Here is a 12,914-nt window from a genome sequence, read left to right as displayed (position 1 = left end):
AAATAAAAGTGTATCAGGGTGGTGAAGAACGACAAAGTCCCGCAAGACAGAGTGTGGTCATCGAACCGAGTGGTGCACATGTTCCCAAATCGGAATACAATAAATATTAAAAGCACAGTGCGTCATCGGAATATCTCAGACTGCCATCACATTGCCAGGCAGCCCGTTCAAGTGTACCCATAAGTGTCAGACCTAAAATGACAAGTACTTCAAAGGAATGGCCTACCCAAGACAACGAATATTCACTCCATAATACTGATACATTAAAGCTTCAGAGTGTGATGCAACGTCAAACAGATATTACAGAAATGCTTGTAAAGAGTCAAAGGTAATTTTCCTTACCTCAGCGCGATGTTCCTTTGTTTTATGGAGACACACTTCAGGTCTTTTATGAAGGCGTTTAAACATGTTGTTGAATCTAGAGCTGATAGTGATGCTGATAAGCTATACTTTCTTGAGCAGTACACTAGAGGAGAGCCTAGAGATCTTGTAAAGTGCTGCCAGCATATGCCAGATAGTCGTGGTTATGCAGAAGCAAAGAAACTGTTACACAACATGTTTGGAAATGAACTAAAAATTGCAACAGCGCTAATGCAAAAGGCATCAAATGGCATTAAGCGCTTTCACCCTGTTTTTGGTAACTTGCCGCAATGTTATGAAAGACACTGAATACATGGATGAGTTAGATAATCCTACCAACATGAGGACTATTATTTCAAAACTGCCCTACAAATTGCATGAAAGATACGAGAAGCGCTGTCGGGAAAGAGCCAAGTTTGTGCAGTTGGTTGAATTCGTTGATCGACAAGCAAAGGTATTGTCAGACCCACTCTTTGGAGACCTGAATGTTTTGACTAGTGATAAACACTGTAACAAATCCTTTCAAAGATCCAAGCTAAAAACAGAAGAAAAAAGAGGTAGCAGCTTTGCAACCGGCGTAAAACAGGTTGGTGAAAATGACTTGACTACAGCAAAGAGTAATGGTGCATTAGTTATCAGTGAGTTATCACTTTTACTAAACTTGTGCATTCTGTGAGAAAAGTCATACCTTAGAAGAATGCCACCAGTTCAACACTAAGACATATAAAGACAAATTGGACTTCTTGAGAAAGAATGGATTTTGCTTTGGATGTTTAGTAAAAGGACATTTAAGCAAAGACTGCACAGGAAGAATCACATGTCAGTCGTGCTCGAAGAAACATCCTCGCATGCTACACTTAGCTGCACAAGACACAGCTCAGGTAAAGAAAAAAAAAAGTGACAAGACAGTAAAATGTATGCCTTTATGGATCCAGGTAGTTCTGCTACTTTCTGCACGAAGTCACTAGCAAGGCAGAAAATATTCAAGGCAGAAAAGTTGATATAATGTTAAGCACCATGAACTCGAAAAAACAAGTAGAAAGCTATGTGCTCACTGACTTGGAGGTTAGTGGTCTGGAAGAAAACACCTTTGTTGAACTTTCCAAAGTGTTTACCTAAAAGAGCATCCCAGTCTCCGTGGAAAACATTCCACAACAGCACGACATTGATAAATGGCCATACCTCAGTGAAGTAAAATTGCCTCAGATTGATGCTCGAGTTGAAATTCTCATAGGCAACAAAGAGTATAAGGCTTCTAGAACCATGGCAAGTAATTAACAGCAGGCACAAAGGGCCATATGCAGTAAAGACTGCTCTTGGATGGACTATAAATGGACCTCGATGAAAGCATGTATGACAACGAGCAGGCGAGTGCTACAGCCAACAGAATTTCCATTGAAAGTGTGGAACAAATGCTGATACAGCAGTATAACCATGACTTTCCTGAACGGAATTGTGATGATAAGGCCGAGTATCACAAGAGGATTATTAGTTTTTAGACTGTGTCCAACTCACTGCAGTTTACCGATAACCACTTCTATACAGGTCTTCTATTTAATAAAGCAGCTATTCAAATGCCCAACACCGGAAGTGCATCCATGCAGCACGCACTGAATATCAAAAGAAAATTCCAAAATAACCTTCCACGAGAAGTATGCAAACTTCATGAACGACATGTTTAAAAAAGCTCGTGCAGTTAAGGTCCCTACACCACACCTAAGTCGACAAGATGGTCAACTGTGGTATATACCTCACCATGGTGTATATCATCCTCAGAAGAAAAAGCTAAGGGTGGTCTTTGACTGTGCTGCCAGCTACCAAGGAATATCATTGAATAGCGAGCTCTTACAGGGACCAGACATGACAAATTCACTCATTGGAGTGCTTACACGCTTTAGACAAGAGGAAGTTGCCATGATGGCAGATGTGGAAGCCATGTATTATTAGGTGGGAGTTCCGAAAAAAGACACAGATTTGCTGCGCTTCCTATAGTGGCCGAATGGAGATGTAAGTCAAGATTTGGTCGAGTACAAGATGGTCGTTCATCTGTTTGGTGCAAAATCATCTCCGAGTGTTGCTAACTTTGCCCTTAGGAAAACAGCAGAAGAAAACCGTAGCAATGCATCTGCTGAGGCAGCCAACACGGTACTTATAAACTGTTTCGAGCCATGATCAAGCAGTTGCGTTATACTATGGGAAGCAAAGATTGTCAGAACTGCCACGTGACAGAATAATACCAGATCACCCACCATTCACTAACGTTGGAGTTGACTATTTCGGACCCTTCGATGTCAAACAAGGTAAAAGTAATGTTAAAAGGTATGGCGTATTGTTTACTTGTCTGACAACAAGAGCTGTGCATATTGAAGTTGCGCAGTCACTGGACACAGACTCCTGTTTGAATGCCATTCGACGCTTTGTGTGCAGAAGAGGCCAGGTGTCAGTCATGAGAAGTGACAATGGAACAAACTTTATAGGTGCTGAGATTGAATTGCGTAAAGCTATCCAACAGTGGAATCAGTCAAAAATTGAAGGCGTTCTCATGCAAAAGGGGATACAATGGATATTCAACCCACCTTCTGGGTCTCATTTCGGTGGAATATGGGAAAGGCAGATAAGATCAGTCAGAAAGATCCTGCGATCTGTACTGAAAGAACAAACACTAACTGATGAGAGCTTGCATACATTCTTGTGTGAGATGGAAGCAATAATGAATGACCGACCCCTCACCACTGTTACGGACGATCCCCACAGTTTTGGAACCCCTGACACCCAACCACCTGCTGTTGATGAAAAGACAGCCAAACCAGCTCCTGGACTTTTCAAAAAAGAGGACATTTATGCATGTCGCAAGTGGAAGCAAATTCAGTACCTTGCTGACCTATTTTGGAAGCGATGCTGCGTGAATATTTGCCCTTGCTTCAGGAGCATTAAATATGGTTTCAAGTGAGAAAAAACCTTTTGATTGGAGATGTAGTTCTAATAATTGATGAGTCTTCTTCAAGAAATTCATGGGTCGTCGGACGAATCACAAAAGTGTTCACTGACAAAAAGGACTTGTGAGACGTGTGCTGGTTAAAACTAAGACCAATACACTGGAAAGACCCATTGACAAGTTGCGCCTCATATGTGAAATGGACTGTTAACTATGTCATAACTCGTTATTACTTTTTTCTTTGGTACGCAAAGATATGAACACTCTAAGGCAAGTAATATACATTTAGAAGGTTTAAAGTGATAATTAATGTGAATGGTAAAACTACATGGCTCTATTGCTTTAGTCTTCCTGCCTGTTATTAGGGGCTGGAAATGTAAGAGCCATATTTCATTTTTACGATTCTATTGTTGTGTTTATTTAGAGTTTATTAGTGAAGCATTTAGTATGATAATCGTAAGTTGTTCTGTGACATCATTCCATCTGTGACGTCATTCCATAGTTGCATGACTATTGAGCACGGTAAAATTGAGTTAAGATACGGACGTTGTGGAGAACACAAGCTTTTGACCGTAATCTAAAAGATACAGCAAATAGGTTGTTGTAACCGTAATTTAAGACCGTAAGCTACAAGATACAGCAAAGTTGTTATAATCCACAGTAAATTTATGCAAGAAACTATAAGAACTGTTGAACTTTGATGTTGAAAATAAAACAAGAGACAAAGAATTCCACGGACATCCGAGTCGTGAGTAACCAAGTCTAACAAGACAGATACGCATCAGAACTTGTGAATAACATGCTCGTACATAAAATATACGGTAAAAAAATAAAAAAGAATTAACCTGCACTTTACCTTTAAAAATAATCATGGCTATGTAAGATAAGAGAGAAGGAGCGGAAAGGAGGGTTACTGTGTAGGATGTCGGTAAACTGAAATTTTTAACAAGGAACCTCTTTCATGACACTTTATTTTACCGCCTTTTACGGATTTTACGAAAATATGACATTGAATTGTTGTTAAACAGGTTTATCTCCCGCACTGCTACAGCTTTTTTTTTCTTGAAGAACACGTAGTAAAGTGCAATATTGAAGGGGTCTTACTACCATTTTTATAGGGTATTTTCTGTGTGAAATAGGCTGTGAATATAAATCTTTGATTTACAGTATATCTCAATTCACTGTGGCATTTTGGTAAGGTCAATAAATCATGTAGTAAGACCAAGGATTGTTGAGCAAGCTGTGATACAGCCAGCAAAATAGCAGCTATGGTTTAATGCTATCAGCTAACCACTCACTGTGAACCTAAGTTTCCTTAACTGAATGATTTTTTTTTTTAATTAATGTTATTATAATTATTATTATTATTATTATTATTATTATTATACCAAGGAACGCAAAATTGCCCTGACGGACATGACATTAGCCTATAGTAGGATTGAATTCCCGCTTTCTATCACCATACAGTACACAACATAACATTTAGTAAAAGGTGAGAAACAACTGTGGAAAAAGAATGGGAAAGAGATAGCATTCTGCAACACATCAGACGTGTTTATTACTGAAACAAAGCTGTTAAACAAAGTGTTATTATTAAATTGACAAGAAGGGTCTAAAATAAGCCTGACCTCCCTAGGTAAAATTTTTTTAAAAAAAATCAATGTTGACTTTTGAATATTTCATATTATTTTCCATTTCTTTTTCATCTTAAAGATAATGTGGTGTTATTTCTTCAAGGTTAATTTAATTAATGTAATATAATTAAGAAAAACTAAAGGAAAAGAAAAAAATAGAAGAAAACATGGTATTTAAAAGCTTTAGCTTGTCTCGCTGTGACCTGACCCCTTCCCTACAGCATTACTAGCAAAGCATGTAATGTATAGAGCTTGAAGTTGTTCAGATAAAGATAAGTGATTATTCATTATAAGTTCCTTATCAGCAGGTCAGCCAATTGCTGTTTTGTTTTTGTTTTTTTTCCAGCAGGTCCTCAATGCTGTTTTAATTAGAAAGAGTGAGGATGTAGTTGTGGGTGATGATAAAAAATTGAAGGACATCAATAGCACATTAGCTGGTTTCTAGGCAACATTATCTGTAGATACAGAACCATTAATATACAATCAGCCCTGGCAATTACTTATAGAGAGCATAGGGTTTATATAAAACCACAGTCACCAGTTGGTGTTCTTTTAATAAAACATTACAGAAATGAGCGAAGAATAACCAGCTGTTTTGTTTTTCTTAATCGATCTTAGATTTTATTTTGTGTGTGTGTGTGTGTGTGTGTGTGAAACCTGGAAAAACCTTATTGTTTGATTGATTGATTGATTGATTGTTTTTTCAATTATTTTATTAATTTGAAATTTGACACGACAGGATATTGCAGCACAAGACCCTGAAATGTGTCAAATAGACACATACTCCATGATATAATTTACTTATTATAAAATAAGTAAAGAAAAAAAAATTATATACAAACATCAATCTACAAATCAATCTACAAGCAAAAATGCATTTTTATGAAAAAAATATTTAGGTTTATTAAATTTTAGGTTTAATCGTACAGCTAAATCTTTCTTGCTTGTTTGCTCCTTTAGCTGCAAGAACTTACACCCAATCAATCATTATCGACAAGCTGTTTGTTGGAGAGGGTTGTACAATTAAAGAAATTGAAGAAGGCTGTAAATGCAGAAAGGAGAAAATAACGCACTGTGTTTTTGTCCTTTATCACTGGGATACCGCTCCTTTGGACTTTTTTGTAGTAGAGGTTGATGGCTTCAATCTTTAATCTCAACACTATTTTTTTTTTTACTTTCAAATATTACACATACTTACACATGTATACACACATAATACTAAAACAAAATACTTAAAAAAATAAATACATTTAAAACTGCTTTGTAATGTCCATGAATGCATATCACATTTGTGTTTTAAGGTTACTTCCTAAATAAGCCACATATGTCTATTATCATGGTTTTGACCCTTCACACGGAGCACTGCATGCTAAAGACTATTTTTTTGTGCTCTCTCTTCCCACGTCTGTCTTTTGGAAATCTCCTTCATGTGTCCTAATTGTTCATAGCTATTTACCTGCCTTAGACTTTATGGCTGTGTACACACTGCCAGCTAAACCGGCACAATTTTGATAATTTCTGCTGATATATATTTTTTCATGACATTTTGAACAAGCCAAACTACATGGAGTCCTCTAGTACAAGATATAAGATATTTTTTTTCTTGTTTGGGCCTCTTCCATATGTGGTTCCTAAATCAGATACATATCTGATGTTTTGTCAATGCAACCCACGTCTAAATAGTCGAATCAGAATTCAAATGATATTTACATCAATATAACACATGACAATTTTGCACTAGGAAAGATGGAGGATTTTGGTGGCAGGAGGGGCAGGTATCACTGTAGTGCTGTTGCATTACATTTTATAAGTAATTTTATATAATTTGATTAAAATTTGTATTTGTCATAAATATTTAAAATGAAAAGTGTGGGCATACAGATCAGAATACGAAAATGATCTGTTCGAAATACTGTCAAATACATGTCACGTAAAAAAAAAATAATATTAAGATTTATAAGGCCACTTTTTCCTGCACTGTGACCATAGCCCATTTTTATAGATCACCTGGACCTTCTTGTCTGTTTTGTATATTGTGTTTTGTTATATTGTGATTTAACACTATTTACTGGACTTTTTCTTAAATGCTATTAACCTAAGAGTAAAGCTCAGTTAGTCAGAGTGAGTGTTGTAGCTCCAGTGTGATGTAGACAGCACAGTGTTCCAGGGACAAGTCAAAAGTGCTCCTTCCTGACAGCTAAGATCAGCTTTGCAAAAAGCCACAGTAATGCTTCTGCACAAAGCCTTGCCCATCTGTTCCCAAGAAACCTGAAACACCTGAAACCCTTATGACATCATGCTTATATTGCTTCAAAGACATCCACTTGCTGGCTTTGAGAAATGACATGGAGGCACCATTGCCCGGTATTGATGATATTGTGCTGACAACACACATGCTATAATGATGATACGATTGCTACACACCCTATTTATGAGAACATTATGCTTGCTTTAGTCTTTGCCTACACCACACTACCCCCACATACTCTACTTGTGTCCAAGATGTCACATTGGCTTAGCTAAGTACATAACCCCTCCCTTTGGCCTCTGTAGTCATCGCACCTCCCAGCTTTAAAATGCATGTCATTCCTCTCTGGTGCAGCCTTGCATTTGTGGGGACTGATGCCACACATCTTAACACATGTCTGGTTATTCTAGTTAAACACACCTCAAGAGCAGCATCATGACATGAGCTTTGTCATGGTTTTTACCCTTCACACTGAGCACTGCATGCTGCAGACCATAGTGACCATAGTACTTGACAGAGGTTTAGACTTGCAGCATGCTTGAACAACTTTTGTCCAGTTGCACTTTCCCCTATTATAATGATGTGCTTTGAGAAACTAATCTTGTATCACCTCGAAGCAGGCCTACCATGAATGCTGTGTGTACCACACATACACACCAGCATTGTGTGTTGCTTCAGTGCTGGATCATTCTGTGTGTTTTGCCTCAATTCTCTTACATTTTCTTTCCCATTGGTCCCAAATTTGGATTTGCCTCGCTTTTTTGATTTCCCGGTTTGTCCTTGCACTTCCCTTTTCGTTTACAGTTTTTTTTTTTTACGTTTTCGGAACTGGTGCATCGCTCTTTGATTTTTCGGATTGTAGCCCTGCTTTGAACACAATCATACCCACTATGCTGATCACCAACTTCCATTTGTGGCTGGATTTTTGGCATTATAACTGACAGACCATAGTCACCTGCAATCATATGTCCTCTACCCTCATATTCAAGACTGGCATTGTAAGGGACTGCCCCTAGAGGGCACTGTGTGCATGATTATTTTTGATTTGTGCAGTTTTGTTGGTATATTCAGTTTCCCAGAAGGCTTCTCGGTCAGGTGATGACGAAGCTCACCTGAACCGGGGTAGCTCATTAGAGTTGTTATAAAAAGCTGTTAGTTCTGGGAAACTGAGTTGAGCATTAATGATGTCTAGTGGGCATTCTTTTGTTTGGTTTTGTTTTGTTTTGTTTTAGTTTTGTTTTGTTCTGGGATGGGCTCTGTAAGGTTATGTTATCTATGTTGTTAGTTAAGTGTATTTGTTAGTTAGCCTTTTGTTCTGTGTAAGTCCTGTGTAGTCTGTTGTTAGTGTTTCCCCAGTTGTTAGTCTCTAGTGTCTTCCTTATCTCTAGGCTTTTACGTGTTTCCCCTGTCTCTAGTGTCTTCCCTGGGTGGTAGTGTCTCTCCGGTCCTTACTCCAGTCTCTACGCCTGTGTAAGCTCTAAGCCTGTGTAAGCTCTAAGTGAGTGTGAGTAAGTGTCGCTCGTAGGAGCGTGAGTGTGTGGGTGTCGCTCGTAGAAGCGCAAATGTGTGGTATGCCGCTCGTAGGAGCGCAAATGTGTGGTATGCCGCTCGTAGGAGCACGAGTGTGTGGTAACACACAGCCCATACCACCCATTCGTGACAGGCATCCCATAGGTTTGTGTTGAGTCTATTGCTGTACTCTCTGTTTGCCTATTACTGTGTGCCTCTGTATAACTTTAACATAATCATTAAGTATGCAAACCATACAGTACCATGGGGGTAGGTCACATCACCAATAATGAGGAGGCTGCCTTCAGGGAGGGGATGTGTCACCTATTTGCAGGTTTTTTTTTTTTTTCAGAAATTTGAAATAAGTCAATACACTCCAATCTACTGTACATCAATGGAAAGTGTTCATGGATCTGTGCTGGCACCATAACACTTCACTTCTAGTTAAAAGTCTTTATTTCCTGAGAAGACTAAAGGAAGAAAATCTGTCTTCCCAGACACAAGAAAGCTTTTATCAGCACATTTGCGAACATCCTGAACAGCTCTATCAGCATCTGATATGGCAGCTCAACAGGATCCGAAAGAAAAGCCTTGCAAATAATCATTGGCACCCAACTGAACCTGCCATTGAACACCCTCACCACAGTAGATGTCTTTTAGTTAGTAATTAGTTTTAATTTTTACAACTTCATTAATTCATACATTATTTTCCTATTATCCACATATATAATTGTAGATTTTCTTTCTTTTTCTTTAGTACCTGGATTTAACAAGGGCTGAACTGGATAATTACTGCAGTGATTAATATGATTTAGCTGGCCACACGGTTTTCATTTTTTAAATGTTATCCAGTGGTTGGGTAAAAGATGTTACTCTGTTTCAAAGGGGTCAGTTTATGCAACTTTTCTCATCGATAAGCTTTGTTATTATAGCTACCCTGCAAAAATGTGTAGGGAAAGCCCATCTAACATGTCCAAATTTTAAGGTTGCATTGGCCGCGGGATTGTACATCACAGCATCCGCTACATTGGCGCCAGGAGACTGGCCTGGAAACAATTTTAAGTAAATAGTGGTGCTGCATTTTTCTGAATAAAAAAATATTTTAAAAAATAAATTATATATTTCTTATATATTAAAATGTACTATAAGTGTATGGTCACTTAGGTGGCTATAATCTAATTTACCTTTGGTATTATCTATCTGTCTATTTATCTATCTATTATTGCTGCTAGACATTCAAGAGAGTGTGTATTAATGTTAGACTTGCATATAGAAAATCATTAATTGTCATAAGGAATTGTAAAAGCTCATGTTTGTTAAGCGTGGATTTTTTTTTTATCATCCTGGGTTACTATTTTCGGAGATGCCCTTATAAAAAATATAATTTAATGTACATTAAATGTGGAGTCAGTTTTGGCATTTTTACATCTAATGGGGTTGTCAGTACATAGAGCATTCACTTTGCACTTTTGAAAAATCATATTAGAGCATTTTTAAGCACTAATAACAATGTTGAGAAAAATACAAAATCAGCAATTATAAATTAAACAGTAAGATACAGGCAGTTCACTTTCTACATTTAAAAATTATTTAAAATGCAAAAAATATAGTGCAACATACAATACAGTATATTGTATGGAATATGTATATTATAGTATAAAGTGATGTGTAATGGTACAACATGTCATTGTGTATCAACAGGCTTAAGTGGTCAACACTGTGTCTATATATCAATGTCTATGTGTGTATTGACTGAAAAACAACAAAAGTTAAACAGAAAAATAAAAAGGACAACAAAAAAAAAAACATAGGAAAAAAGGGTAAAAACCAATGCCAGACAAAAAAGACAGAAAAAATGGAGCTTTAATGATATGACAAATCAAGCTAAACAGAAAAAAAAGAACAATATGCACAATTACCAAATACAGTGAACCAGAAAACCTTCACAGAACAAGAATTTTCAAAGAAGGAGTCCCACAAAAGCTTAAGTCAAATATTCAAGTGCCAAGTGCTTAAGTAACTCTTTTCTTACTCTGATGCACCCATCACTTTGAAATTGGGTAAACTTAGGACTCATTAGACCGCATGACTTATTAGCATTTTTTTTCCAATGCTCCAAAGGCCCATTTTTATAATCCAAAGCAAATTAAATCTTTAAACATAGCTGTAAGTTCCTTTTTTTATGATTTTATTTCTTCAAACACTTAAATGATGTTCACTCATGATCATTAAAAAAATAAATCTTTAAAGATGATGGTTCACCACTATCCTTCCAGCTTTTAATAATGCATTTTAGCAAGTTTCAGCAGTCAACTTAGTTCTTTTCTTTGTAATGCAAGCTAATAAATTGACCCTTCTGAAACAGCGTAATACAGGATATCTTTTCTGACATGGTTGTTTACGCTTAAACATTTAAACACTGCATTAATTGTTAAATGAAAGGCTTTTAACTATTAGCTTAGTTAAATTCATGTTTTTTTTTTTTGTTTTTTTTTTGTTTTTTTAAGGATTTAAGTGGTGCACATGGTGGCCAGATTCTTTACATGTCTTATTTACATAATAGCAAAAAAGAATGAGCAATAATGATGGTTGCTATTTGTTCTTATAACAAACCTCTCACCATTTATGAATCTGAGGCATTGCTTACAGAATGTTTTTTGTGCAGGTACATCAGTATTCCAAGTAACAGCAACAGATGATGATGACCCAACCTATGGAAATAGTGCTCGTGTGGTGTACAGCATTTTGCATGGACAGCCATACTTCTCTGTAGATCCACAAACAGGTAAGGGACCAGTCCATTTTCATTCATGATCAATTACAATATATTTGTTCTTGCTTTTATGTTGTTGTGTTTGGAAATATTTCCAGATATTCAGTTCAAGTGTTTGCTGTACAGCTTGTGTGCTGTATAACCCTTATTCTATTTTCGGCATTATTATTTGAATTTGGAAATAATTGTTCTCTTTATGTTCCCATTAAATATTATCTAAAATGATAATACTAAAAATGTTTCACAATGTGTCCCTGAATGAAGGGAGGGTTAAAAATCAAAAGTACCAGTCAGTATCTGGTGTGGCCACCAGCTGCTTGAAGTACTGCAGTGCATCTCCTCCTCATGGACTGCCTATTGCGGACAGTCTGAGCACTGATGGATGTGTGTTCCTGGTGTAACTCGGGCAGTTGTTTTGGATATTTGGATGTACCGATCCTGTGCAGGTGTTGTTACACGTGGTCTTCCACTGCGAGGATGATCAGCTGTCCTTCCTGTCTCCCTGTAGCGCTGTCTTAGGCGTCTCACAGTGCGAACATGGCAATTTATCACCCTAGCCACATCAGCAGTCCTTATGCCTCCCTGCAGCATGCCTAATGCACGTTCACACAGATGAGCAGGGACCCTGGGCATATTTCTTTGGGTGTTTTTTACAGTCGGTAGACAAGTCTCTTTAGTGTCCTGCGTTTTTAGAACTGTGACCTTAAATGCCTACTTTCTGTAAGCTGTTAAGGTCTTAATAACCATTACACTGGTGCATGTTAATTATTTGATTATGGTTAATTGAACATGCATGGAAAACATTGTTTAAATCCTTTACAATTAAGATCTGTAAAGTTATTTGGATTTTTATAACATTATTGTTGAAATACACAGTCCTGAAAAAGAGACGTTTCGTTTTTTGCTGAGTATATTTATTAATTTATTTTCTTTATTTATATATTATATTTATTATTTTATTTATTTAACTGTCAGCTTAAAAGGATTTTGTGTATTGATGTGCCCACAACTTAGTTCACAGGAAATTTAATTGCACACTCAGGCACGTTTTTCCTCTTCTTTTTCTATGGGCCGGTTGATTGATGAAATTTCAATCTTGATGTGTTTTATTACTCATCTTGTATCCCCCCCAAATTTTTCGCTTCAATGTACAGACATGCCAACTTTAGTTTTATTATATGTATAGATTTTTGTTGGGTGAAGGAAAGGGTGTTTATTTTCTATGAGACCTGGAAGTAATGCACAAAAGTGTATTAAAAAAGTGTATTATAGTTATTTATCTCCATGGTATTTAAAGTATATCTGGATTACTATATATATATATATATATATATATATATATATATATATATATATATATAAAGTAACTTGGTCTACTAGCGTTTTGAAACACAAGCAATTTTTTTTTAATAAACTTTAACTTGGTAAGCTAGCAAGGTCTTGATATATAAGTAC

The 12,914-nt window shown here is 36.8% G+C and overlaps 1 protein-coding gene across 1 annotated transcript in view; it reads left to right on the top strand.

Annotated features, from left to right (window-relative positions):
* Nucleotides 1-12,914, top strand: part of LOC128541304 (cadherin-18) — a 130,739-nt gene that overhangs the window by 33,016 nt on the left and 84,809 nt on the right. The window contains exon 4 of the mRNA XM_053511656.1: nt 11,352-11,471. Within this exon, the coding sequence (XP_053367631.1) occupies nt 11,352-11,471 (120 nt within the window). The remainder of the gene's footprint in view (nt 1-11,351; nt 11,472-12,914) is intronic.

Source organism: Clarias gariepinus, chromosome 14, assembly GCF_024256425.1.
Source record: "Clarias gariepinus isolate MV-2021 ecotype Netherlands chromosome 14, CGAR_prim_01v2, whole genome shotgun sequence".
Lineage (NCBI taxonomy): Eukaryota > Metazoa > Chordata > Actinopteri > Siluriformes > Clariidae > Clarias > Clarias gariepinus.
The sequence above is the reverse complement of the archived record's forward strand: the minus strand, read 5'-3'. Positions and strand labels throughout refer to the sequence as shown.